Source organism: Mandrillus leucophaeus, unplaced genomic scaffold (assembly GCF_000951045.1).
Source record: "Mandrillus leucophaeus isolate KB7577 unplaced genomic scaffold, Mleu.le_1.0 Scaffold35, whole genome shotgun sequence".
NCBI classification, from domain to species: Eukaryota; Metazoa; Chordata; class Mammalia; order Primates; family Cercopithecidae; genus Mandrillus; species Mandrillus leucophaeus.
In genome coordinates, this window is record NW_012103698.1 from 1,091,097 (window position 1) to 1,118,087 (window position 26,991).

At 42.9% G+C, this 26,991-nt stretch overlaps 2 protein-coding genes and 1 long non-coding RNA gene across 7 annotated transcripts in view; 2 read left to right on the top strand and 1 right to left on the bottom strand.

Moving 5' to 3' along the window:
- Positions 1-17,709, bottom strand: HAUS2 (HAUS augmin-like complex, subunit 2). 2 transcript variants are annotated; one of them, XM_011989237.1, is made up of 6 exons: positions 17,554-17,709; positions 9,048-9,140; positions 8,058-8,127; positions 6,038-6,170; positions 3,264-3,372; positions 1-628 (listed from the first exon to the last, which is right to left on the bottom strand). In XM_011989237.1, the coding sequence occupies exons 1-6, from the start codon at positions 17,644-17,646 to the stop codon at positions 419-421; spliced, it is 708 nt and encodes a 235-aa protein (XP_011844627.1). In that variant the 5' UTR covers positions 17,647-17,709; the 3' UTR covers positions 1-418. The 2 variants fall into 2 exon arrangements, with proteins under 2 accessions (XP_011844627.1, XP_011844629.1); XM_011989239.1 differs by lacking the exon at positions 9,048-9,140 and having other exon boundaries at positions 160-628; positions 17,554-17,681.
- The window catches only part of LOC105546140, an 18,920-nt gene continuing 1,840 nt past the window's right edge, over positions 9,912-26,991 (top strand). Inside the window, exons 1-2 of the long non-coding RNA XR_001007049.1 lie at positions 9,912-9,933; positions 10,626-10,629. This is a non-coding gene — a long non-coding RNA (uncharacterized LOC105546140). The remainder of the gene's footprint in view (positions 9,934-10,625; positions 10,630-26,991) is intronic.
- On the top strand, positions 17,718-24,354 carry LRRC57 (leucine rich repeat containing 57). Of its 4 annotated transcripts, none has more exons than XM_011989233.1 (6): positions 17,718-17,745; positions 18,031-18,155; positions 18,262-18,400; positions 18,968-19,236; positions 21,543-21,728; positions 22,765-24,354. In XM_011989233.1, exons 1-6 carry the CDS (start codon positions 17,718-17,720, stop codon positions 22,804-22,806), a joined length of 789 nt encoding a protein of 262 aa, XP_011844623.1. In that variant the 3' UTR covers positions 22,807-24,354. The 4 variants fall into 4 exon arrangements, with proteins under 4 accessions (XP_011844623.1, XP_011844624.1, XP_011844626.1 ...); XM_011989234.1 differs by having other exon boundaries at positions 17,721-17,826; positions 18,050-18,155; XM_011989236.1 differs by having other exon boundaries at positions 17,732-17,819; positions 18,050-18,155.

The window sequence follows — 26,991 nt, forward strand, 5'->3', positions numbered from 1 at the left end:
AGATACGGGCTTTCACCATGTTACCCAGGCTGGTCTTGAACTCCTGGGTTTAAGCGATCTGCCCGCCTCAGCCTCCCTAAGTGTTAGGACTACAGGTGTGAGCCACCACACCAGACCATAAACACACATTTTTTAAAAAAGAGAATTTTCTGCCTGAGAAATGGTTAATTCACTTATGTTAATAAATTGTCATGGCTATTTTTTATCTTCTCTAGTTTTACTGAAAGGTAGAATAAAAATACACGAAAAACAAAGGAAAAGTCAGTTTGGTCTTAATGAACCTGAGATCTTGATACTCCAACATAAAGCAGGTTCTTTCAGTATTACTAGCAGCAAAGACTATTAATACCCATGTTACAGTCAACTAGAAATAGACTTCATATGACTACACATAATTAAGCAAAAATAAAGTTGATGACTACTTGGCATTAGTAGTTTGGACATGAACTTTAGAAGTAAAAGGTAAAGGAGGCATTGTAATATCATGTTTATAAAGATAACTTTCTTCAGCTAATATTTTGGGGATACAAGACGAAACTTCATTTTGTTGTTTACGCCACTTGAGTATATTCTCTGCCAGTTCTTCTGTCTCAGTCACCAATATATCCATCTTTGCTAAAGCCTGGTTCTGTAACATTTGAAAAGGGAAACAGGAGAAATTATATCTCTTATTAATTCATTATATCATGAATAATTGATACCAAAGGTTAACACCTGATCTTTTTCCAGCCCCTTACTTCAAAAGTTCCTTAAAACTATGCCTTCCCACTTTATAGTACCAACCTACTCTTTGTGAGTTCACCTCTTTTGTCTTCAATAATCACTCAATGCAGATGACCCTCAATTTATATTGCTAAACCTAACCCCCTTCCTAAAATTCAGGCCCACATTTAAGACTATTGGTAATCTCTATCTGGATGTGCCTTCAATATCTCAAACTCAGTTTAACTACAGTTCAACAGTGATTGACTATTTACTACATGTGCAAGATGTGTCAAAAAACAAACTAACTTCTTTAACCCACACTTGATCCTACTCACCTTCAAGTCACCCAGACTAGAAACTTCATTATCTTTGATGTGTCCCTTGTCTAATTCATAGCCAAGTTCTAAAAATTTGACCTCCAAAATCTAAAAACATTATCTTCTGTATTTCTACGCTTTACATCTTTTATCTGAATGACTGTAAATTAGTCTCCAGGTTTTTCTGCCTTTGGTTTCTCTGCCTAGTCTTCTAACCCAGAGCTGATCAAACTTTTTTTTTTGAGACGGGGTCTCTTTCTGTCGCTAGGCTGGAGTGCAGTGTCACGATCTCGGCTCACTGCAACCTGCCTCCCAGGTTCAAGCGATTCTCTTGCCTCGGCCCCTCAAGTAGCTGGGACTACAGGCGTGCGCCACCACACCATGTTAATTTTTGTATTTTTAGTAGAGATGGGGTTTCACCATGTTGGCCAGGATGGTCTCGATCTCCTGACCTTGTGATTTGCCCGCCTCAGCCTCCCAAAGTGCTGGGATTACAGGCGTGAGCCACTGCGCCTGGCCTGAGCTGATCGAACTTTAATGTGCACAGGAATCACCCGAGGAACTTGTTAAAATAAAGGATTCTGATTCTGAAGGTCTAGGGTGCATGATGTCTGTAGTTTTGTATTTAAAACAAGCTTCCAAGTGATGCTGATACTCTCTGCCCATACTTAGGAGTAGCAAGGCTCAGTCTGCTCTATCCAATATTTTCTCCATGATTAAGGCACAGTTCTAATCAAGTCACTCCTCTGCACCCTTCACTAAAAAAAGAAAACACACGCACACACAGACACACACACATACACACACACATATCCAATGGCTCCCCAATACTCAGACAGTAAAGTCTAAGATTCTTAGTCTGGTTTTTAAGGCACTGCATAAACTAACCCTAAGCTAATCTCCTCAATACCTTTAGGCACCAGCCAAAGTGGAGTATCACTTTTCCCCCATACTTAAATTTCACCTATTCCTTAAGATTCAGCTTACTTTGGCAAGCGCAGTGGCTCAGGCTTTTAATCCCAACACTTTGGGAGGCCGAGGTAGGTGGATCACCTGAGGTCAGGAGTTGGAGACCAGCCTGGTTGACATGGCGAAACCCCATCTCTACTAAAAATACAAACTATTAGCAGGGCGTGGTGGTGGGCGCCTGTAATCCCAGCTACTTGGGAGGCTGAGGCAGGAGAATCGCTTGAACCCAAGAGGCAGAGGTTGCAGTGAGCTGAGATTATGCCATTGCACTCCAGCCTGGGTAACAAGAGTGAAACACCAACTCAGAAAAAAAAAAAAGATTCGGCTTACTGCTAACACCTAACTAAATCTTTACTGAAGCCGGACGTGGTGGCTCATGCCTGTGATCTCAGCACTTTGAGAGGCTGAGGCAGGTGCCTCACTTGAGCTTAGGAGTTCAAGCCCAGCCTAGGCAACATAGTGAGAACTCGTCTCTATTTAAAAAACAAAACAAAAACTTAATTGAAGTCTTCCTACCCCTATCCTACTCAGAATCCTCCTAGACTGGAAGTAATTCCTCCCTTTTCTATGCTCAATAGATGGCATCTCTTTATAATTCTCTGCTGCATCGATTATGCAAATACAATCCTATAAAGTAGAAAATACATATTTTATAGCTGTCTCACCAAACATTGAGAATTTGAAGGCAGGGTTTGGTCATGTCTATCTTTCACGATACATGTAGCATAGCCACAGCACAATGAAGGCAACACATGTTTATTAAATGTTGGAATAAAAGAATTTAAAATGGCTTCTAGAGAAAAATTATATGAAAAAGAAAATGTTAAATCCAAGGTCTAAATAAACACTTCTTTTTTTTTTTTTTTTTGGAAATGGAGTCTTGCTCTGTTGCCTAGGATGGAGTGCAGTGGCACGATCTCGGCTCACTACAACCTCTGCCTCCCAGTTTCAAGCAATTCTCCTGCCTCAGCCTCCTGGGTAGCTGGAATTACAGGCGTGCACCACCATGCCCAGCTAATTTTTGTATTTTCAGTAGAGATGGAGTTTCACCAGGCCAGGCTGGTCTCCAACTCCTGATTTCAAGTAATCCAACTGCCACGGCCTCCCAAAGTGCAGGGATTACAGGTGTGAGCCACCTGCCTGGCCAAGAAAACACTTCTTGATTTAAAAAATAACTAGCTCGTAATATTAGCTATTAAAAAGCTAAACTGGGAGAGCATACCTCTAAGATTCTAGTATAAAATAACTAAAGATAGTTATATTAATACTCACCATTTTCTTTAGATTTGCAGCTAAATGAGGTATATTTCTAATTGTTTCAAGGTGGGTTTCTAATCTCTCAATGAAAGTTACAGCCAATTCCAGCAAATGTACCATATATCTGAAAGAGAAAGAAAAAAGTCAACCATTTTTTTTTTTTTTTCGCTCTGTCGCCCAGGCTGGAGTGCAGTGGCCGGATCTCAGCTTACTGCAAGCTCCGCCTCCCAGGTTCACGCCATTCTCCTGCCTCAGCCTCCCGAGTAGCTGGAACTACAGGCGCCCGCCACCTCGCCCGGCTAGTTTTTTGTATTTTTTAGTAGAGACGGGGTTTCACCGTGTTAGCCAGGATGGTCTCGATCTCCTGACCTCCTGATCCGCCCATCTCGGCCTCCCAAAGTGCTGGGATTACAGGCTTGAGCCACTGCGCCCGGCCTAACCATTTTTTAAAGTTTAATTGTTTTGCGTTCTTTTTCTTTTCCTTTAATCAGGACTTTTAATTTGAGATAAGAATTACAATCAACCTAGAGAGCCAATAACAACCTTCCTGCATTCATAGAAATATTAGTGATTAAAAAAAGGTCCTTCTCTTTCACTTTAAGCAACCTGTCATCCAATAAAAAAATGGAAAGAGATAACAGTAATCATATCTGGAATCCAACTTAATGTTAAAGAAACCTCAATGTTAATCATAATCATTTTCTCATATAAGTAAAGGAATTTCCCTAGATAAAAAAAATCCCATTCTGTTTCCTTTTTCTTTTTTTTTTTTTTTTGAGATGGAGTCTCACTATGTCACCAGGCTGAAGTGCAGTGGCACAATCTCGGCTCACTGCAACCTCCGCCTCCTGGGTTCAAGCAATTTTTCTGCCTCAGCCTCCTGAGTAGCTGGGATTAGAGGCACATGCCACCATGCCCAGCTAATTTTTGTATTTTTAGCAAAGACAGGGTTCATTATGTTGGCCAGGATGGTCTCAATCTCCTGACCTCATGATCCACCCGCCTCGGCCTCCCAAAGTGCTGGGATTACAGACATGAGTCACCTCGCCCGGCCCCATTTATTTCTTTTTGAGACAGAGTCTCATTCTGTTGCCCAGGCTGGAATGTAGTGGCACAATCTCGGCTCACTGTAACCTCCGCCTCCTGGGTTCAAGTGATTCTTGTGCCTCAGCCTCCTGAGTAGCTGAGATTACAGGCATGCACCACTACACTCAGTTACTTTTTGTATTTTTAGTAGAGACAGGGTTTTGTCATGTTGGCCAGGCTGGTCTCAAAGTCCTGGCCTCAAGTGATCCACCCATCTTGGCCTCCCAAATTATCAGGATTACAGGCGTGAGCTATGACGCCCGGCCTCATTCCATTTCAACCTACTCATTCTCTGTGAAGAATGAAGACAATAAGGATAAATGTACTTCATTGAAATAGCCTACATAGAAAGCTCTGCATTTGCAAAAACGCTTTCAAATCATTGCCCAGTTCTTAGATGTAGTACAGTATATACACTAAGGGTAATGATAATGTACTAAAGAGATACTGAATATAGCCACAGGAAACGGGTTTTGTTTTGTTTTTTGTTTTGAGACAGAGTCTCACCTGTTGCCCAGGCTGGAGTGCAGTGGCACAATCTCAGCTCACTGCAACCTCTGCCTCATGGGTTCATGTGATTTTCCTGCCTCAGCCTCACCAGTAGCTGGTATTACAGGCATGTGCCACCATGCCCAGCATATTTTGCATTTTTTGGTAGAGACAGGGTTTCACCATGTTGGCCAGGCTGGTCTCGAACTCCTGGTCTCAAGCGATCAGCCCACCTCGGCCTCCCAAAGTGTTGGGATTACAGGCGTGAGCCACTGTGCCCAGCCTTGTTTTGTCTTTTTGGAAGAACAAGTTTTTGCATATCTATTGTTTTCCTACAAAATAAAAAATCTGACACTTGAGAGAAGATACTGATTTGCTTAAGCTAGTGAGGCACTGGTGGAGAAAGTTAGCAATGAGATCCCCAGATGCTTGCTTCTTATTTATTTGAGACAGAGTCTCACTCTGTTACCCAGGCTGGTGCAATCACAGCTCACTGCAGAGTTGACCTTCTGGGCTCAGGTCATCCTCCCAGCTCAGCCTCCCAGGTAGCTAGGAATACAGGTGTGTGCCATCATGCTTTGCTCATTTTTGTTTTTTGTTTTTGTTTTTTTGGTAGAAATGGGATTTTGCCATGTTGCCCAGGCTGGTATTTATCATTAGTCATAATCTACATCTTCAATTTGATACTTGTAATACTGTGAGGAAGAGGGCAATAGAAGTCATCTCCATTCTATTTATTGGGAAACCAAGTGAAAAATTTAAATCATTTGCTCAAGGCTTTGAGGCATATAAACAGTAGCGATGAGAACAGAATCCAGGTTTTTTCCTCCCTTAGTTGATAGTGTTTTCATCTGCCCCAGTTAAACGCCCACAATAGAATTTTTACATATAGGCAACATTAACTCAACAATGAATTTACTTTGCAACAATGAATTTACTTCACATACAATTTTTGTTACATGTTATGGATCTAATTTCTTTCACTAAAGTCATAATTTGTAATTCCCAAAACACGATAGCCAAGTTCTTTCTTTTTGCCATAGGTATAGTGGTTTAAAAGCAATGATTTTCTTTCTGGTTTAATATATCAACATTAATAATGTTAACAACTAGAATCACTAATTGTTTTATGAATTCTGCTGCAAAGTAACTGCAAAACAAAAAGTAAACTAAGAAAACAGGTGTAACTGTTAATTTCTACTTTTCAGTCTAACCTGTGATAAACAGCTTCAATAGGTAAGTTTTCCTGGCACATGGGTTTCAACAGTCTTTGCCTAAGGGATCTCTTCTCTTTCAGCACTGCTTCCAAATGATTATTCATGCTTTGCAGAGTATGACACTTCTGAGCTATACAAATTAAAAATAGTAATTACAGTTAGCAATAGGACAAATAACAGAATCACTAATAATTTCTTCTTTGCCTTGGTTTAACACCACCAATGTCAAAAATTCATCCCATCATTACCCTCCTGTCTCCTCTGTATTAATAATTGGTATTAATACCAATACCAATTTCATTTTCAACAACTTTCGTTTAGTCGGTTTTTGTATATGTAATATATTTCTATTATCTCTTTTCCTAGTGATAACCAAATCTAGTGCTAAATTCTTTCTCTGTGTTTCTCATCTCTACCTCTTATTCAGTTCTTAATAGCCAGAGCTGTATTCTTAACACAAAGTTTTTTCCTATCTCTGATTCTAATAGTCTATAAAAGACCATCAAAAAAGAGTCACCTTAACTGGTGCGCTAGCACATACCTGTAATCACAGTGTTTTGGGAGACTGAACTGGGAGAACTGAGGCCAGGGGTTTGAGACCAGCCTGGGCAACATAGTAAAACCTCATCTCTACAAAAAAAATTGAAGAAAAAAAAATTAGCTGGGCATGGTGGCACATGCCAGTAGTCCTAGCTACTTGAGAGAATCAGTTGAAACCAGGTGTTAAAGTTACAGTGACCTGTACTTCAGCCTGGGTGACAGGGTGACACTCTTAAAGTCATCTTACAAGCTATTTCTGATTATCTCATTATTTTCCCCATTCAGTTAATGGCTGCCAATTGACCTGTCTTTAAAATTCTTATTTTGAAAAAATTCAGATTTGCAGAAAAGTTTCAAAAAAAATTGATGAACTCACATATACATTTTATTTATACTCACTGATTGTTAACATTTGGCTACATTTTCTTTTTATCTTCCTTCTCTCTCTACACACACACACACACACACTCTCTCTCTCTCTCTCTCTCTCTCTATTTTTGCTGATCCATTTGAGAGTCAGCTGCAGACAGCATGATATTTTTCCCTGTGAAACGTTAGCATGTATTTCCCAAGAACAGGAACATTCTCCTATATAACTACAGCACATTATCAAATTCAAAAATTTAACATTGATACAATACTACCAATATTTAGTACAGCCCATATTTAAACATCACTAAGTATCCCAATAATGTCCTTTACAGCAAAAAGAATTTTAATTTTTGAGACAGGGTCTCACTCTGTCACCCACGCTGGAGCGAAGTGCTATGATTACAACTCCTTGCAGCCTCGACCTCCCAGGCTCAAACAATCCTCCTGCCTCAGACTTTCATGTAACTGGTACTTCAGGTACACACTACAATGCCTGGCTAGTTTTTGTATTTTTTGTAGAGACAGGGTTTCACCATGTTGCCCAGGCTGATCTTGAACTCCTGGGCTCAAGCAATCCACCCACCTTGGCCTCCCAAAGTGCTCGGTTTACAGGCGTGACTCTCCACACCTGGCCACAAGAAAACTTTCTCGTCAAATATTCAATACATTGCCAGCCATGGTGGTATGCACCTGTGATCCCAGCTACTTGGGAGGCTGATTTGGGAGGATTGCTTGCGCCATTCAAGACTACCCTAGGCAACATAGGAAGACCCCATCTCATTAAAAAAAAAAATCAATCCATGATCGTACAGTGCTTTAGTTGTCATGTCCCTTTAGTCTCCTTTAATCTGAAAGTTCCTCAGACTTTTCTTTCAAGTTCTCCTGACTTTGAAGAGCCAATTTAGTCACTTTTTATGCTGTTTGTACTACTAAAGCCAACAGAACTTCTATTTCAGCATAGAAATAGACAACTTCGTTAGCTTTGGAACAACACCTGGAAAAACGACGGTGCATCATAATTTGACTGACTGGTGCTTATTACAGTAATCCAAGAAAAAGCTGAAATTCCAGTGATTATCCACTTAACTAAAACCAAACCACTTACCCAGAAAGAAAGGATGAACAACATCTGCTGTATCTTTTTCTAGTTTCAGGAGTTCAATTTCCAGGTTTTTCTACATGGGGAACAAAAGTAACATTTAGCTCAATCAGAGAGTATCCGGGGCCAGGCACAGTGGCTCACTCCTGTAATCCCAGCACTTTGGGAGGCCGAGGTGGGTGGATTACCTGAGGTCAGGAGTTCGAGACCAGCCTGGCCAACATGGTGAAACCCCATCTCTACTAAAAATAAAAAATTTGCTGGGTGTGGTGGTGCACACCTGTAGTCCCAGCTACTTGGGAGGCTGAGATGGGAGGATCACATTTTGTTTTTGAGACTGGGTCTCCGTCTGTCACCCAGGCTGGAGTACAGTGGCGCAAACATGGCTCACTGCAGCCCCGACCTCCTAGGCTCAAGTGATCCTCCCACCTCAGCCTCCCAAGTAGCTGGGACTACAGGTGTGTGCCACCATGTCTGGTTACTTTTTAAATTTTTTTGTAGAGACGGGATCTCCCTATGTTGCCCATACAGGGTCTCAAACTCCTGGGCTCAAGCAGTCCTCCCACCTTGGCCTCCCAAAGCGCGAGGATTATAGGTGTGAGCCACTACACCTGGCCAGCTTTTGTTTTTGTTTTCCTATACTAGAAGTACAAAGAGAAAAGTTCAGTCCGGGCGCGGTGACTCACACCTGTAATCCCAGCACTTTGGGAGGCCGAGGCAGGCGGATCACAAGGTCAGGAGATCGAGACCATCCTGGCTAACACGATGAAACCCCATCTCTACTAAAAATACAAAAAATTGGCCAGTGGGGGTAGTGGGCGCCTGTAGTGCCAGCTGCTCAGGAGGCTGAGGCAGAATGGTGTGAACCTGGGAGGCGGAGCTAGGAGTGAGCTGAGATCGTGCCACTGCACTCCAGCCTCCAGCCTGGGTGACAGTGAGACTCCGTCTAAAAAAAAAAAAAAAAGAAAAGAAAGTGAAAAGCTCAACATGATTTACCTGGTAGATTTCAGCTTCAATGTCTGTGATCTGCTGTAGTCTGGTGAAGTTCACAAAACAAGAAGCTGTTTTCTTAGACATGTTTAACATCTCCTATTGGTAAACAAACAAGGAAAGTAGCAGAATGTCACAAAAAGTTTCTAGGTACATTGGAATAGCATGCTCATAGTCTAAAATATGAGAATATATTATGTCCAACACTGCCTTTGAACATGAAGTACAAAGTAAAACAGTAGCAATGTGTAATTCTTGTTTTAGAACCTTTACCATCACAAATCACTTGCTCAAATATTAAAAAAAATAAGAGAAACAACACACTCCCTTTGTATTATTTCCTAAGGTATCATACAAAATAGATTTATATTACTGATAGTTTATCAAAGGATTCTAAGACTAAAGTTGTTGGAGAATCACCTCTATCTTTCCAAATGACTCAGGCCCAGTCTCTCTGAGCTTCTGGGGTTGAAATCAAATACTTTTCCCCTTCATGGACTCATTTATCTGATTCGCTAAATGACCTCAGTTGGCTACAAGTCATTCATACTGTGTATATTCACATTCTTATCTTTCAGTTAAAGGATTATTTGCATCCAGGCATAATTATTCTTTCAAAAAGGTTACCCCTTCTTTTTTATCCTTTCGTTCCACGAGTCCATGCACATTATCTCAGAATTGAGTATTATCTTGTGCATCCCTAGACTTCATCCATAATTTTCTCTATCATTTCGCTTTCTACAATGCTAGCACAGCAAAGAATATATACACATATATATTTTTTAGATGGAGTCTTGCTCTGTTACCCAGGCTGGAGTGCAGTGGCGCGATCTCAGCTCACTGCAAGCTCCGCCTCCCGGGTTCATGCCATTCTCCTGCCTCAGCCTCCTGAGTTGCTGGGACTACAGGCGCCTGCCAGCCTGCCCGGCTAAATTTTTTTTGTATTTTTTAGTAGAGACGGGGTTTCACTGTGTTAGCCAGGATGGTCTCAATCTCCTGACCTCGTGATCTGCCCACCTAGGCCTCCCAAAGTGCTAGGATTACAGGCGTGAGCCACCCACTGGGTTTTGTTCTTGTCACCCAGGCTGGAGTGCAATGGCATGATCTCCGCTCACTGCAACCTCTGCCTCTTGGATTCAATTGATTCTCCTGCTTTAGCTTCCCAAGTAGCTGGGATTACAGCTTTCCAAGTAGCTTCCCAGCTACCATGGGATTATCGCCACCATGCCCAGCTATTTTTTTTTTGTACTTTTAGTACAGTTGGGGTTTCACCATGTTGGCCTGGCTGGTCTACAACTGCTGACCTCAGGTGATCCACCCACCTCAGCCTCCTAGAGTGCTCAGATTACAGGCGTGCGCCACCGTGCCCAGGCCAAAGAATTTTAGAGATCAGATAGGCTAGGGATTGGAAAACTATAGTCCATGAAATAAATCCAGCCCATTACCTGTTTTTGTATAGCCTGTGAGCCAGGCATGATTTTTATATATTCAAATTGTTGGGAAAAAGAAAATCAAAGACAATATTTTATAACAGTCTGGGCACAGTGGCTCATGCCTGTAATCCCAGCACTTTGGGAGGCTGAGGTGGGTGGATCATTTGAGGTCAGGAGTTCAAGACCAGCCTGGCCAACATAGTGAAACCCCATCTCTACTAAAAATACAGAAATTAGTCAGGCAGTAGTGGTGCACACCTGTAATCCCAGCTACTCGGGGGGCTGAGGCAGGAGAATTGCTTGAGCCTGGGTGACAGAGGTTGTGGTGAGCTGAGATTGCCACTGCACTCTAGTCTGGGCGACAGAGTGAGACCCTATCTCAAAAATAAATAAATAAATAAAAGGCTGGGCATGGTAGCTCACGCCTGTAATCCCAACACTTTGGGAGGCCATGGCAAGCGGATTACCTGAGGTCAGGAGTTTGAGACCAGCCTGGCCAACATGGTGAAACTCTGTCTCTATTCAAAAAAAATAAACAAAATAAATTAGCCGGGCGTGGTGGTGGGCGCCTGTAATCCCAGCTACTTTGGGAGGCTGAGGCAGAAGAACTGCTTGAACCTGGGAGGCGGAGGTTGCAGTGAGCCAAGATCGCGCCACTGCACTCCAGCCTGGGCGACAGAACAAAACTCTGTCTAAAAAAAAAAAAAACAAAGAAAATGATACGAAATTCATGTTTCATGGTCTAGAAATAAAGTTTTATTGGAACGTGACTTGTCTCATCCATTTACATGCTATCTCTGGCTGCCTTTATACAACTACCTAGTTGTGTAGTTGCAACCATATGGCCCACAAAGCCTTATATATTTACTCTCTGGTCTTCACAGTAAAAGTTTACTGTCTAAAAATAACCAATTTTATAAACACTTACTGAGTTAGGCAATGGAATATTCAAATATGAAACAAGCTCTCCACCCTCACGAGGCTCATAATGTATGGGAAGAAAAAGGTATTCTAGATAGAAAGATCAAAAACATTATAAATGCTCAATAACCACCAGTGTTCGCATATATGTGAAAACAGGGTAAGAGGTAGCGGAAAACATAGTCTCCACATAATCACAGATGATCCTGAGTGCTATGCTCAACAATCATACTGCAGAAAATGGGAGCAACTGAACATTTTCTGGTAAAGAAGTAATACAATCATACATAATACTTATTTAGAAATACAGCCTGGCATGATGGCTCACACCTGTAATCCCAGCACTCTGGGAGGCTAAAGCAGGATAACTGCTTGAGCCCAGGAGTTTGAGACCACCCTGCACAACACAGGGTGTCTCTATAAAAAATTTAAAAAATTAGCCAGGCAGCTGGGCATGGTGGCTCCCGGCTGTAATTCCAGCACTTTGGGAGGCTGAGGTGGGCAGATCACGAGGTCAGGAGATCGAGACCATCCTGGCCAACATGGTGAAACCCCATCTCTACTAAAAAATACAAAAATTAGCTGGCTATGGTGGCACACCTGTAGTCCCAGCTACTCGGAAGGCTGAGGCAGGAGAATCGCTTGAACCCAGGAGGCGGAGGTTGCAGTGAGCCGAGATCACGCCACATTGCACTCCAGCCTGGTGACAGAGTGAGACTGTCTCAAAAAAAAAAAAAAAAAAAAATTAGCCAGGCATGGTAACGTGTGCCTATAGTCCCAGCTACTTGGGAGGCTGGGGTGGGAAGATCCCTTGAGCCTGGGAGATTGAGGATACAGTAAGCTGTGATCATGCTACTGCAACTCCAGCCTGGGCAACAGGGTGAGACCCTGTCTCAGAGGCGGCGGGGAAGGTAGCGATATTTAACTGGGGAAGTGTGAAAAATAAAACTGGCTGGGCCTGGTGGCTCACACCTGTAATCCCAGCACTTTGGGAGGCGGAGGTGGGTAGATCACCTGAGATCAGGAGTTGGAGACCGGCCTGGCCAATATGGTGAAACCCTGTCTCTACTAAAAATACAAAAATTAGCCAGGCATGATGACATATGCCTGTAGTCCCAGCTACTAGGGAGGCCAATGTGGGAGGATCACTTGAGCCCAGGAGGCCGAGGCTGCAGTGAGCCATGAGCACGCCACTGCACTCCAGCCTGGACAACAGAGCGAGACTCTCTCAAAAAAAAAAAAAAATACACCCACAAAACAAACAAAATAAAAACACTACTGAAGAGGGAGGAGGGAATAGGGAATAGTACAGGGTTTACATCTGGAGTGATAAAAATGTTTTTGAAAATAGTTGCACAATATTGAGTATAGTAAATGCCACTGAATTGTACATTTTAAGATAGTTAAAATGGTAAATTTTATGTTATGTTATATGTATTTTACCACAATAAAAAAAAAGAAGGAAAACCCTGGTAACTAGCTAACATAAACAACACTAGTGGAGCAATGGACTAGAGAGATTGGATATTTTAAACAGGTAGCTGCTACGGTATTCCAGGTGAGGATGAGAATGTGGACTAGGTCAGTAACAGTTAAAAAGGAAAGGAAGAAAAGACGGAGTTCCTGAAAAGATAGAATTGACAAATCTTAACTGATATGGTGAATAAGGGATAAAATCCAATTAATACTCCAAGGATTCTGCTTCACGTGAGTGGACAGAGTTATGCCATTCACTGAAGTAGATAACACAAGATATTTTACTGATGGCAAAATTGAGGAACAGGAAAGTATTACTCCAACTTCACACTGCCAATGTGTGCGAGGGTGGAAGTGAGAACACATCTAATCCACTGTCTTTCCATCATATGAGCTGACTCTTTTTTCTTTGTTTCTCTCAGGAGGTAAATGAGCGTAAAACATTTTCTCCAATGTATCACATTGTAATCAACTTGTTCCCTGGTATATCTCCCTCTCTCCATGCTTATACACTAATCTTAGTTGTATATCTGGCAAACTAGTAAACTGTCGGGTTCAACAGTAGAGTAATGGTGCTTAGCTAAGAACATGCAAGAGAAACCAGAGGAAAAATAAGAATGTTTAAGAAGCAGATAACAAAAAAGGAGAGAAGAAAGAAAGATGGTCAGGTGAAGTGGCTCTCACCTGTAATCCCTGCACTTAGGGAGGTGGAGGCTTATTTTCTATAACGAATAGAAAGTATAACTATTTGAGGATTGAGACTTAGTTTAACATATTTAAAAAAAGAAAAAGAAAAAAGCATCAGGGATTTGAGTCTTTTCCTTTAGCTATTGTTATTATATATTGCTATTACATGCCCCAGAGGGCAAAAGAACCCTGAAAATGAAAGGATCCTGAGAAAAAGGAGTCTATTCAGGGTATTTTTGTTTATTCCGTGGCTAGGCACAGGAAGAAGCTGAAATCCAGAAACTTTACACTTAATATAAAAATCCTGGTAACATTATATACCACATATGTATATATAAATTTGTAATTTGTGGGCACCCTTTCTTTTTCCTATCCCTTCCTTTTCATACTGAATTCTAGCTGAGAGACACTAAAAGGGAGGTTAGTATAGCAGAGAATTTAAGAGCAGAGGCTCTCAAATGGGAGAGTAGGTGTAGAGGAGAGTAGGACACAGGTTAAGAAAATAGAATTACTAGATTCTGTGCGTTTTGTTTTTTTTTTTTTTTTGTAGATCCAGACCCTGATCTTATTAATTGCCAATAAGCAATGACCAAGCTTTGGTCAAGACTCCATGACTCACTCACACTTGCTGGAAAAATATCTAGAATGTAAGGCCACTAAAGCAGTCCCTAGGGGAATAAACTAAAGCAATACCCCATTATCCTACAGAGAGCCCTACCTTTCTTTCACCAAATCACTCTCTAATGGACTGAAACAAAACTTCAAACAAGTTATGTTTTCCAGAAGAGTTGTATCAAATCACAATCTTAGGCATCACTCAATTTTTAAAAAATTCTTGCCAGCAGGAATTCAGTAGTCTTAATTTTTAATGCAGAAAAAATGATGTGCATTAAAGGGATGGGCTGTTTAAAGGGATGATGTGACAAATCATTTTGAAAGAATCAGTGCTAAATCCTTCTAACAGGAAAAGGTTTTTGGCTGGGTGTGGTGGCTCAAGCCTGTAATCCCAGCACTTTGGGAGGCCGAGGCGGGTGGATCATTTGAGGTCAGGAGTTCGAGACCAGCCTGACCAACATGGTGAAATCCCGTCTCTACTAAAAATAAAAAACATTAGCCGGGCGTGGTGGTGCGTGCCTGTAATCTCAGCTACTCAGGAAGCTGAGGCAGGATAATTGCTTGAACCCAGGAGGTGGAGGTTGCAGTGAGCCGAGACTGTGCCACTATACTCCAGTCTGGGCAACAGAGCAAGACTCTGTCTCAGGGGGAAAAAAAAAAAAAAGATAAAGGTTTTTATGTATAAAGTTTCCTTAAAGTAAAACCAACCTACAAGTCTGTAAATAGCTCCCTCATTGGGACTAGCTGTGTAGTAAGGTTGTCAGAGGTCTTAAGGAGCTATAGAGTGGGACATGTTAACTGTAGGTAAAACCAGTAACTGTCTAATTAATGTTACTTGAGAGACAGTAGACACCACCAAGACAACCACCACCCCCAAAAAAGAGATCACCCATCAATGCCTAAAATTCTCTCACCAGTGCCTCACTCCTTTGGTTTAGGCATTTGTATTTCCTACCAATGCTCTTTAGAGGGATACCAAGTACCAAAAGTTGGGGGGTTTTTTGTTTTTGTTTGAGACAGGGTCTTACTGTGTCACTCGGGTTGGAGTGCAGTGGCATGATCTTTGCTCACTGCAACCTCCACCTCCAGGGCTCAAGCGATTCTCATGTCTCAGCTTCCTGAGTAGCTGGGATTACAGGCACCTACCACCATACCTGGCTAATTTTTGTATTTTTAGTAGAGGCTGGGTTTCACCATGTTGGCCAGGTTGATCTCAAACTCCTGACCTCAGGTGATCAACCCGCCTTGGCCTCCCAAAGCGTTGGGATTACAGGCATGAGCCCTCAAAAATGTTTTCTATTATGAGTTTGCCAAACTATTTTGTGGCAGGAGAACTGGACAATACAAGTGAGAGTACTAGGTAACCTGATAAGAAAAAGGCTGGGCTCGTTGGCTCATGCCTGTAATCCAAATACTTTGGGAGGCCAAGACAGGCAGATCACCTGAGGTCAGGAGTTTGAGACTAGCCTTGCCAAAATGGTGAAACCCCATCTCTACTGAAAATATGAAAATTAGTAGGCGTGATGGCAGGTGCCTGTAGTCCCAGCTACTCTGGAGCATGAGAATTGCTTGAACCCAGGTGGTGGAGGGTACAGTGAACCAAGATCACACCACTGCACTCCAGCCTGGGCAACAGAGGGAGACACCGTCTCAAAAAAAATAAATAAAAGAAAAGAAAAAGAAAACACAGGAGAGAAGGGAGGAAGGATTAAACTGTAGAGGGCTGTGGCCACCCCTGGGAAATGTAGTTAACTAGGACCACCTGAATCTCCTGATCACCCAGACAATGGGTGTTCAACAAAAGCTTAAAATCTTTCAAGACAATATCACAGCCTCTTATAACAGTTCATCTTGAGAGAGGACACAATGTGTCAAAAGGAAGAGTGCTAAGATCTAATTCTCCTTCAACAGTCTAGTGACCATGGGCAAGTTTCTTGGTCTAAGCCTTAGTTTCTTAAATTAAAAAATACTCTAAGGTATTAGAGTCTCTAATGGCTCTTCTAACTATAAAAAGTTATATATTTTCCATAAATCTTCCATCATGTTTGTAATGCTTTTTTTTTTTTCTGAGACAAGGTCTCACTCTGTTGCCCAGGCTAAGTGGAGTGGCCCGATCGCGTCTCACTGCAACCTCCATCTGCTGAGCTCAAGCCATCTTCCCATCTGAGCCTCCGGGACCCATGTGGTCCTGGGAGTAGCTGGGACCACAGGTGCACGCCACCACACCGGCTAATATAGTGCTAATTTTTACAGATCAGTTTAACTTTTCTGTTTTCTTTTTAGTGAAATTCCTCAACTTCCTCTATATATCAAAATTTCTTTCCCCATTTTTCTCAATGCCCTTGATCCCACTTTCGCCATGCCCTTCTGTCACTTGCATTCCATTATTTCCTCACATGTTCAATTTCTCACTCTATTGGCTCCTTCCCCCGACATGCTCTTCTTGCCCAACCTAAAACTGCCACTTTGTGACTCCTTGGGTTAATGTCTCTTTTCTCTCCTCAAAATTAATCTCTTCCTCCATTCACGTTCCAAGGTCTTATCTTTTTAGCCAATACTTTTTTTTTTTTTTTTTTTTTTGCCTGTAAAGATGCCAAGGCCTGGCACGGTGACTCAAGCCTGTAATCCCAGCACTTTGGGAGGCCGAGGCGGGTGGATCACGAGGTCAGGAGATCGAGACCATCCTGGCTAACACGGTGAAACTCGTCTCTACTGAACATTAAAACAAACAAAAAAAATTAGCTGGGCGTGGCGGTACGCGCCTGTAGTCCCACCTACTCGAGAGACTGAGGCAGGAGAATCGCTAGAACCCGGGAGGCAGAGGTTGCAGTGAGCAGAGACCGCGCCACTGCACTCCAGCCTGGGTGACAGAGCGAGACTGTCTCAAAAAATAAATAAATAAAAATAAAATAAAAACACGAAAAAAGAGCTTCTAGCGCTCTTCTCTACCCAGTACCTCCCACCCCAAATACGATTCAATACTTCCCACAAACGAGCGTTGTTGGTAATGCTTGTTCCGCAAGGGGACGTAACGATCCGTATTTCCTATCCCCGCCTTACACTACAGTCTAGAGGCAGTATCACTGGATGAAAAAAAGGCCAGTAACAGCAGTCTAATCTCCCACAAACGGGCCAGGGACAAATTTACCCTACAGACACTCAAAACACAGTCTACCCTAAACACCATCTACTCAGATCCCCGTTTTCCAAGCACCCACGGCAGAACGGTCGCGGCTGTTGCCTGGAAGGGGATCTATTACTATAGTACAGACCCCAACCAGGACCCTCACCACTCCCACAGCCAGCAGCACCAACTCACAGCCATATTCTGTTGCCATCGTGGGCACCCCCTTGATGACGTCACAGCCGCCCCCACGCACCTGATTGACCATCCCCGAAGCTATGAGGTGGCCTAGCACTAGCCCAGCGCCGTTAGGCGCGGACGCCGGGTCCCAGGGGTTGGCAGCCGCCATGGCTCCGACTCACCTCCCGCGAAGGCGCCAAGAGTGAGTTGGAACGCAGGGCGAACGCAAGGCGCGGCTCGATGACGTCACAGGGCGGTCCCGCCCGGGGCTAAGCCGGGGAGCGCATCCCGGCTACTGCGGGTCCTGGGTCTTCACCTGCGGAGCCATCCGGCAGCTGAGCGGTGGGAGGCGAGTCCGGGGTTCCTTGATCTTCCGTAGGCTCCCAGAGGCGCCTGGCCTCCGCAGAGCTGCAAAGGCGGCAGGGCTTGGTGGTCGGGCTGTCTGTTCTTCCGTCTCTTCCTTGCCACTCTTGGGTCGGGCCCCAGGAGCCAGGGATCGGCGGGAGATGAGAGCTGGGGCGGGAGGCCGACCGGGTGGACTGGGCGGTGACAGCTGCGCTTCCTTCCCGCAGGGACCTGAGCCGCGGCGCTAGGATGGGAAACAGTGCGCTCCGCGCTCATGTGGAAACGGCGCAGAAAACTGGTGTCTTTCAGCTTAAGGATCGAGGGCTGACCGAGGTGAGAATGGGAGGGACACGACCGGGGAACTTAAAGGGAGAGGGACGGCGGGGGCGGCGAACTTAGTCGGTGCGGGATTCTCCACGCTGTGAACTCCTTTCTCCAGTTCCCCGCAGACTTGCAGAAGCTCACGAGCAATCTCAGGACCATCGACTTGTCCAACAACAAGATCGAGAGCCTACCGCCTTTGCTGATAGGAAAGTTCACTCTGCTGAAGAGCCTCTCCCTGAACAACAACAAACTGAGTATGGCTCTTGCCTGGGAGGCTTTTGCTAGTGATAAGCTGTTACCAGGGGTGGTTTTCTCTTACAAGCTGATTTTTGTTTTCGTTATGAAACCGTGCAGGAGGGCTCAAGTTGCAGAATGCCGGAATCCTTGAAGCCTTCTTTCTACTTGTAATTACATCAAAAATAAGCCTCCTTGGGTGTTATAATGATTGTTACTGGGTTAATTTGGACTTGAAAGGGAAGAACATTTTGGGGATGTAATGTAAACAAAGCTACCTAACTTGGAATGGGGGATGGATGGGAAGGGGAGGATCTTCCAAATATCACAAAATTGCTGTCAAATTGTGCCTTGGACCCCTTTACAAAAGGAGTCCATTATACACACAAATGCTCACCTGCATTTTGATGGCACCCTCACCTTCTAAAGACTATGTTGGTAAAATGCAATACCTAAAAATGGCACATGTGGGAATTTTACATATATTAACAAGAGGCGAAGCAGGCTGCCACATAGTCTTTAGAAACTTCATCAAAGTTGTTTTCAGCTCTATCAGATTCGGGTTTTAAAAACATTTTCTTTGCCAGCTGTTCTGCCTGATGAGATATGCAATCTGAAAAAACTAGAGACGCTAAGCCTGAACAACAATCACCTTAGAGAGCTGCCGTCTACCTTTGGGCAACTCTCTGCCCTCAAGACCCTGAGCCTCTCTGGGAACCAACTGGGAGCATTACCTCTCCAGCTTTGTAGCCTGCGGCACCTGGATGTGGTGGATCTCTCTAAGAACCAGATTCGAAGTATACCTGACACAGTGGGAGAGCTGCAAGTCATCGAACTCAATCTCAACCAGAATCAGGTCTAGAGCTTAAGGTTTTTTCCCCTACAGCGTATGTGTGGGTTTATGGTCTCCTGATACCTCTTAACCTCTTGTTTCCTAAGCTGCCATCACAGAGCTAAGTATCAGAGGCTAGATGAGAGGTTTCTTCTGTAAGCTGAACTAATTTCAAGGCCCAAAGTGCCATGGAATTAGTTGAGACACTGGATGTGTTAGTTGTGTAGGTGTTTTCGGGAGGATGAGGTAGGTAACAGGGAGAGATCATTTCAAAAGTTAAACTATTGTCTCACAAATCTTGAAGAATTCTTCAGATCCTCCTCAAATATGCCCTGAACCAGCTAGCCAGGAGCTATGTCAGGGATAGAGTGTGGAAATGAAGCCTAAACTGAGGTTCTCAGAGTCAGGTGTCAGAGGTAATTCAGTTTTTTCATTTTGTGGGGGGTTTTGACATCTTTGTTAAGTGTGTCTTCTATTTTTGCTGAAGAATATTAAGTGATAGGCTTTCTGGAGATAGCCCATTTCACTGTTATACAGCTTTAATTATATTTGAAATTTGTTTCCATTACTTTGGCAGCTTTTCAATTAATATTTGTCTGGAAAACCAATCCACACATTCTTGTCTAGGCATGAAGGCACAAGTGATGAAACATTCAACACTGTGAAATGGATGGCCTTTAGTTTTTTAGTGTCTGTATTTCTAGATCTGCATGATCCATTAAAGTAGCCACTAGCTGCATGTAGCTATTCCTTTTCTAGATTGTAGTGATTTTACATCATGATGAAATTCAGTCTGTCTTTGAGGGATTGGCCTCATGTTTTTTACCTTAAGTGGATATTCTTATATGTTATAGAGCTTCTTGGGGGGGAAAAAACTGAATCAGTTAAGCAGCACGTATCAGTCGAGGATTTGCTCCACATTCACCTCTGCTAGTACCTTTATTCAGTGGTTCTCTGACTTTAGTATGCATCAGAATAACCAGAAAAGCTTGTTTAAAGAGATCATTAGCCCCTGCCCTCAGTATGTCTGATCCAGTAGGTCTGGGATGAGGTCTGAGAACTTGCATTGCTAGTTATTGAACTTACTAAAGTTCCCATCATTTCTAATAAGTGATGATCTGAGATGATACTAAGCAGAATCAAAGAATGTGGTGACTTTTAGTATTTAAATGGCAAAAGGGGTGAGTCAAAGACAATTGCTTGGTATTGAGCTTGAGGGCCTAAAGGAACAGTGGTGTTATTGAGAATGGACATGCTAAGTTGTCTGTGGTGAATCTTGTAAACGGAAATGCCTTAATGAAAGTTGGAAACATGGGAGCAGAATAAAGGTAAGAGTGTAGATACAGATCTTGAGGTCATAACAAAAGTAATGGACTTTAATGAATGAGCTTTCTAGGAAAAGTTGAGAGAGAAGATGACATATGAAGTATTAGGGACAGCTACTTGAAAAATGCCTATAAAAACAAGAGAAGTAAGGAATAATCCAAAAGATAGGAAGAAAAACCAAAAAGGACAAAAAGAAGGGGTTTTAAGGAAGGGATAGATAGTACAGTTAAATGCAATAGGGACTGAGGACGATGGATCCTTGAATTTGTTAGTAAAGTGGTCAGTATCTATGTACCCATAAAACATTGGCAGTAGGCCGGGTGCGGTGGCTCAAGCCTGTAATCCCAGCACTCTGGGAGGCCGAGACGGGTGGATCACGAGGTCAGGAGATCAAGACCATCCTGGCTAATACGGTGAAACCCCGTCTCTACTAAAAAAAATACAAAAAACTAGCCGGGCGAGGTGGCGGGCGCCTGTAGTCCGAGCTACTCGGGAGGCTGAGGCAGGGGAATGGCATAAACCCGGGAGGTGGAGCTTGCAGTGAGCTGAGATCCGGCCACTGCACTCCAACCCGGGCGACAGAGCGAGACTCCGTCTCAAAAAAAAAAAAAAAAAAAAAAAAAAAAAATTGGCAGTAAATGTACCAAAATGTTTATGGTGGTTATTTCTGAGTGGTGCATTCTAGGTCAACTTTTTTCTTTAAACCTGTGATTTTCAAATTTTCTATAATGGACATACAGTGCTTTTATCATCAGAAAATTTTGTTCCCAAAAAGCCACTGGTGACCTTCATAAAAGCTTTTTTTTTAAGTGGGGGCGTAGTAACAGAAGCTAGATAACAGAGGCTTCTGGAGTGAGTAGGCAGTGAGAAAATGGAGGCGGTAAAAGAGGGGAAAACTAGAACAAATAGTCAAGTAAAGATTTTTTGTTTTGTTTTAATGTACTAAAAGTAACCAGTGTAGTGCTTATGCTTTTTCCTGTTATTCTTTTGTGGTTTTTCAATAGATATCTCAGATCTCAGTGAAGATATCTTGCTGTCCTCGCCTTAAAATTCTTCGCCTGGAAGAGAATTGTCTTGAGCTCAGCATGCTTCCCCAGAGCATCCTCAGTGATTCCCAGATCTGTCTGCTTGCTGTGGAAGGCAATCTTTTTGAAATAAAGAAACTTCGAGAACTGGAAGGCTATGATAAGGTATGAATTAATGTACTTCTACATTTCTAGTCACTACCCCAGAGAAGACAATGGTGAAGTAATCCACAGAAATGTTTATAGCTAATGTCAACAGGGTTTGTTCTTCCCCATTTTGGAAGTAGATTCAAAGCATCGGCTGAATGGTGTTGTACCAAGATGACTTTTTCTGTAGAGACAGCTTATTGTAAAGCATCTTTGTCTTCATCTTTGTCTTTTGAGAGATATATATATACACACACACATATACATATATACACGCATATATATACACGCATACACACACACACACACACAGATATATATATATTTTTGTGTGTGAGACAGGGTCTCACTCTGTTGCCCAGGCTGGAGTGCAGTGATGCAATCTCAGCTCACTGGCGCAGCCCCCACCTCCCGGGCTCAAGCAATTCTTATCCCTCGGCCCCCTTAGTAGCTGGGATCACAGTTGCACGCCAGTATGCCTTGCTAATTTTTGCAGAGATGGGGTTTCACCTTGTTGGCCAAGCTGGTCTCAAACTCCTGAGCTCAAGTGATCTGCCCGCCGCAGCCTCCCAAGGTGCTGGGATTACAGGTGTAAGCCACTGCGTCCAGCCCTATGTGCTTTATTTTTACTTTTATTTTGGAGGCAAGGTCTCGCTCTGTCACCCGGCTTGAGTGCAGTGGCAGGATCTCAGCTCAAGTGATCCTCCCACCTCAACCTCCTGATTAGCTGAGACTACAGGCGCTACCATGCCTCATTTTTCTATTTTTGGTAGAGATGAGATTTCACCATATTGCCCAGGCTGGTCTCAAACTCCTAGGCTCAAGCGATCCATCTACCTTGGCCTCCCAAAGTGTTGGGATTACAAGTGTGAGCCACTGCACCCGGCCAAAACTATGTACTTAATTTTGCATTTAGAGTAGTTATATTTTGTAGGAAATGAAAAACCACATGCAATAAAAACCAAAATTAAAAAAAACACACACACAAACAGTTAGGCTTTTATTTATTTACTCATGCCAAAATACCCCTGATGTATTCTTTCATGTTTTTCAGTACATGGAGAGGTTCACAGCCACCAAGAAGAAGTTTGCGTGAAGTTCTCCAGGACTATGGAAACCTTACAGGATACTGACTTAGAACCTCTGTTGGAATGTGGCTGAGTCAAAGCCTCTACAGTAAGGAGATGATACTCCAGGAGATTATATTTCACTCAATGATCCTTTTTCATTTCAGGGCTCTTCTCAAATAAGCTAAAAGAAAAAGGGTCAGGAGACAGGAAAAGTCTTCCATTTTGAGTCACGAGTAGGGCAATAGACAAGGTTGATCTTCAAAACCATCATTAGTTTGGCTTTAAGAAACCAGTAGCTAGCTGCTATTTATATGGTGAGGGGGTGCTGCCTGGTAACAGAATAGCTCCACACCACAGCTTGAGATTTTGTTTTGTTTCAATGTGCGAGCTTTCATAAAGTCAGTTGCCATTCCATCTCTGTGTTAACACTTCATATTTTTATGAAATTCAGATAATTTGTGACAGGCTGGCATGGATCTAAGGATTTATTATTTTTATTCTAGTCCATCAGTTCAGTCGCAGTTTTTATACTAGGACTTTAGGATATATATAAATGTGTGACTGTTTGTCTTGATTAAAAGTGCACTTTGGGCTGGGCATGGTGGCTCATGCCTATAATCCCAGCACTTTGGGAGGCCAAGGTGGGTGGCTCACTTGAGGCCAGGAGTTCAAGACCAGCCTGGCCAACATGAGAAAACCCCGTCTCTACTAAAAATACAAAAATTAGCCCGGTGTGGTGGCACATGCCTGTAATCCCAGCTACTTGGGAGGCTGAGGCAGGAGAATCGCTTGAACCCAAGAGGCGGAGATTGCAGTGAGCTGAGATTATGCCACTGCACTCCAGCGTGGGTGACAGAGTGAGACTCCATCTCAAATTTAAAAAATAAAAATAATTTTTTTTTTTAAAGTACGCTTTGTTGGCTGAGCGTGGTGGCTCACGCCTGTAATCCCAGCACATTGGGAGGCCGAGGCAGGCGGATCACGAGGTTAGGAGTTCGAGAACAGCCTGGCTAACATGGTGAAACCCTGTCTCTACTGAAAATACAAAAATTAGCCTGGCGTGGTGGTGGGTACCTGTAATCCCAGCTACTCGGGAGGCCGAGACAGCAGAATTGCTTGAACCCAGGAGCAGAGGTTGCAGTGAGCCGAGATTGTGCCATTGCACTCCAACTCTGGGCAACAGAGCAAGACTCTGTCTCGGGGGAAAAAAAAGTGTCAGGAGACACTCCTTTTCCTTCTCCTTTGTCAGGAGAAGCACCAACAGACCTCTAAGAAATGCTCTCTAAGGCTGCAGTAGCAAATTATTTAGTATTGCAGGTGCCTTATTGGTAGAGGGCTATGAAGAGCTAAAACTGTATATGCAACACTTGTAAGATAAAAGGGATTTTAATAATCAAGATTTTCCTGAAGATTTGTTAGAAATAATGTCTTATTTCTGGTAACCTTTCCCTTTTTGTATTTATAACTCTACTAACCAAATTACCTATCAATAAACCATTACTATAATATTTTAAAACAACCTATGTTTATCAAGCTTACTCTGAGTGAGAGAATATACTAAATAAAGAATTTTTAATTAACTTTGGCTGGAAGCAAGGTTAATCCTTTAAAGGAGGAGGACAGGAGAACTTTAACCTATAAATTGATTAGGAAGACATGTTTCATGCTTATGTTCACATTGTATGAGTAGTGAAATGCCTTCATGTGACATAAACATTTTGTGATACTAGAACTATGCTTATTAAGAGAATCTGAGGTTGGGCGCAGTGGTTCACGCCTGTAATCCCAGCACTTTGGGAGGCCGTGGCAGGCAGATCACAAGGTCAGGAGTTCAAGACCAGCCTGACCAATGTGGTAATACCCCGTCTCTACTAAAAATACAAAAATTAGCCAGGTGTGGTGGCACACGCCTGTAATCCCAGCTACTCAGGAGGCTGAGGCAGAAGAATTGCTTGAACCTATGAGGTGGAGGTTGCAGTGAGCTGAGATCGTGCCATTGCACTCCAGCCTGGGCGACAGAGTGAGACTCTGTCTCAAAAAAAAAGAAAAAAAGAATCTGAAGATCTGAAGGTACAAAGGTAGAGGATTTCAGATTATCACTAACATGAACATTTAGAAAGCTACCATTTTGGTCATTTTCTGATTTTATCTTAGCCACCAAGCTGTTACTAACTATATATCAACAGTTCTCAATAATAGTTAAACCTAGTTTATCCATTAAGTCAAGAGATCACACAAACCTACTATTTAATCTCTATGACAAAATCTTTCTGACGTAAATCTGGTCTAGGTGTTCTTTTTCCCATGTGTTACTTTCTTTTTTGAGACAGAATCTCATTCCAGGCTGGAACGCAGTGGCACGATCTTGGCTCAACTGCAACCTCCACCTCTCAGGTTCAACTAATTCTCATGCCTCATTCTCCTGAGTAATTGGGATTATAGGCATGTACCACCACACCCAGCTCATTTTTGTATTTTTAGTAGAGACAGGGTTTCACCATGTTGGCCAGACTGGTCTTGAACTCCTGGCCTCAGGTGATCCACCCACCTCGGCCTCCCAAAATGCTGGGATTATAGGGGGGAACCAACACACCCAGCCTCCCATATGTCATTTTCTGTTTCTCACTTTGAAAGGGCTCCAGGGGTACTAGTTTATCCATATCAGTTGAGGAGTTTTGTTTTATCTAAAGTTTAATGTTTAGTTTATTAATCTTATTGATCTACTGAACAATTAACATTTCTCTAAGTGTTTTATCAGTACTTCTCATCTAATAAATCAGAACTTATACTTTCTTTTTTTTTTTTTTGAGATGGAGTCTCACTCTGTCACCCAGGCTGGAGTGCAGCGGCGCAATCTCAGCTCATTGCAACCTCTGCCTCCCAGGTTCAAGCAATTCTCCTGCCTCAGCCTCCTGTGTAGCCGGTGCTACAGGTTTACGCCACCACGCCCTGCTAATTTTTTGTTTTAGTAGAGATGGGGTTTCACCATGTTGGCCAGGTTAGTCTTGAACTCCTGACCTCAGGTGATCCGACCACCTTGGCCTCCCAAAGGACTGGGATTACAGGCGTGAGCCACCGTGCCTGGCCAGAATTTACACATTTAACAATTTAAATGTTCCCATTTAATTGTTAATTGGAACTTAGTCCACACTCTTATCAGAATCTGCAACTACCACCCTTTACAACTTAGACCCAGACTTATTTCCCTTTCTTCACTCTCATTTGCCTGCGCACCCATATCAGATTATTCTGTCTGAACCCACGGTGCAGTCTCTCTCCTCTGACTCCCTTTATAGAGCTTGTCCCTCGGTGTCCATGGAGGATTGGTTTCAAGACCTCCATGGATACCAAATTCATGATGCTCAAGTCCCTTATATAAAATGACATATTATCTTCCTGAAACTTTAAATTATCTCTAGATTACTTATAATACCTAATATGCCTACACATAACTTCATTTGCATAGATTCAACATAGTATTTGATGCATGCCAAATTCAGGTTTTGTTTCTTGGAATTTTGAGGCATTTTCCCCCTCAAATATGTCTGATCTGCAGTTGAATCCACAGATGTGGAACCCGGATACTTAGGGCCAACTGTATTGTTCACTCAGTTGGGAATGCCCATTCTCTCTCTTTTTTTTTTTTTTCTAGCGGCTCACTCTGTCACCCAGGCTGGAGTACAATGGCACAATCTCGGCTCACTGCAACCTCCGCCTCCCGGGTTCAAATGATTGTCCTGCCTCAGCCTTCTGAGTAGCTGGGATTACAGGCAGGCACCACCACTCCTGGCTAATTTTTGTATTTTTAGTAGAGCCAGGGTTTCACCATATTGGTCAGGCTGGTCTCAAACTCCTGACCTCAGTGGATCCACCTGCCCTTGCCTCCCAAAATGCTGGGATTACAGGCATGAGCTAACGTGCCCAGCCTGCCCTCTTAATATGCTCATTCTCTATGTCTAAGCCTCTTTCCTGCGTCTAAGTCGAATTAACTGCTCACCCATCTGTTACTATAGCACTTCTCACATTCTATATTTGTCTTTCATGATAGACTAACTCTTTGAGGGCAAAGGGCTATATACAGTAATATGCCCAAAGTTACAGCAAACAAGATTTAAATTTAAATACGAGCTAATCAAGTAGACTGGCTTGTGGTTTAAGACCCAGATTCTAATTTGGCCACTAGCCCAAGTCACCTAATTTTTTTTTTTTTT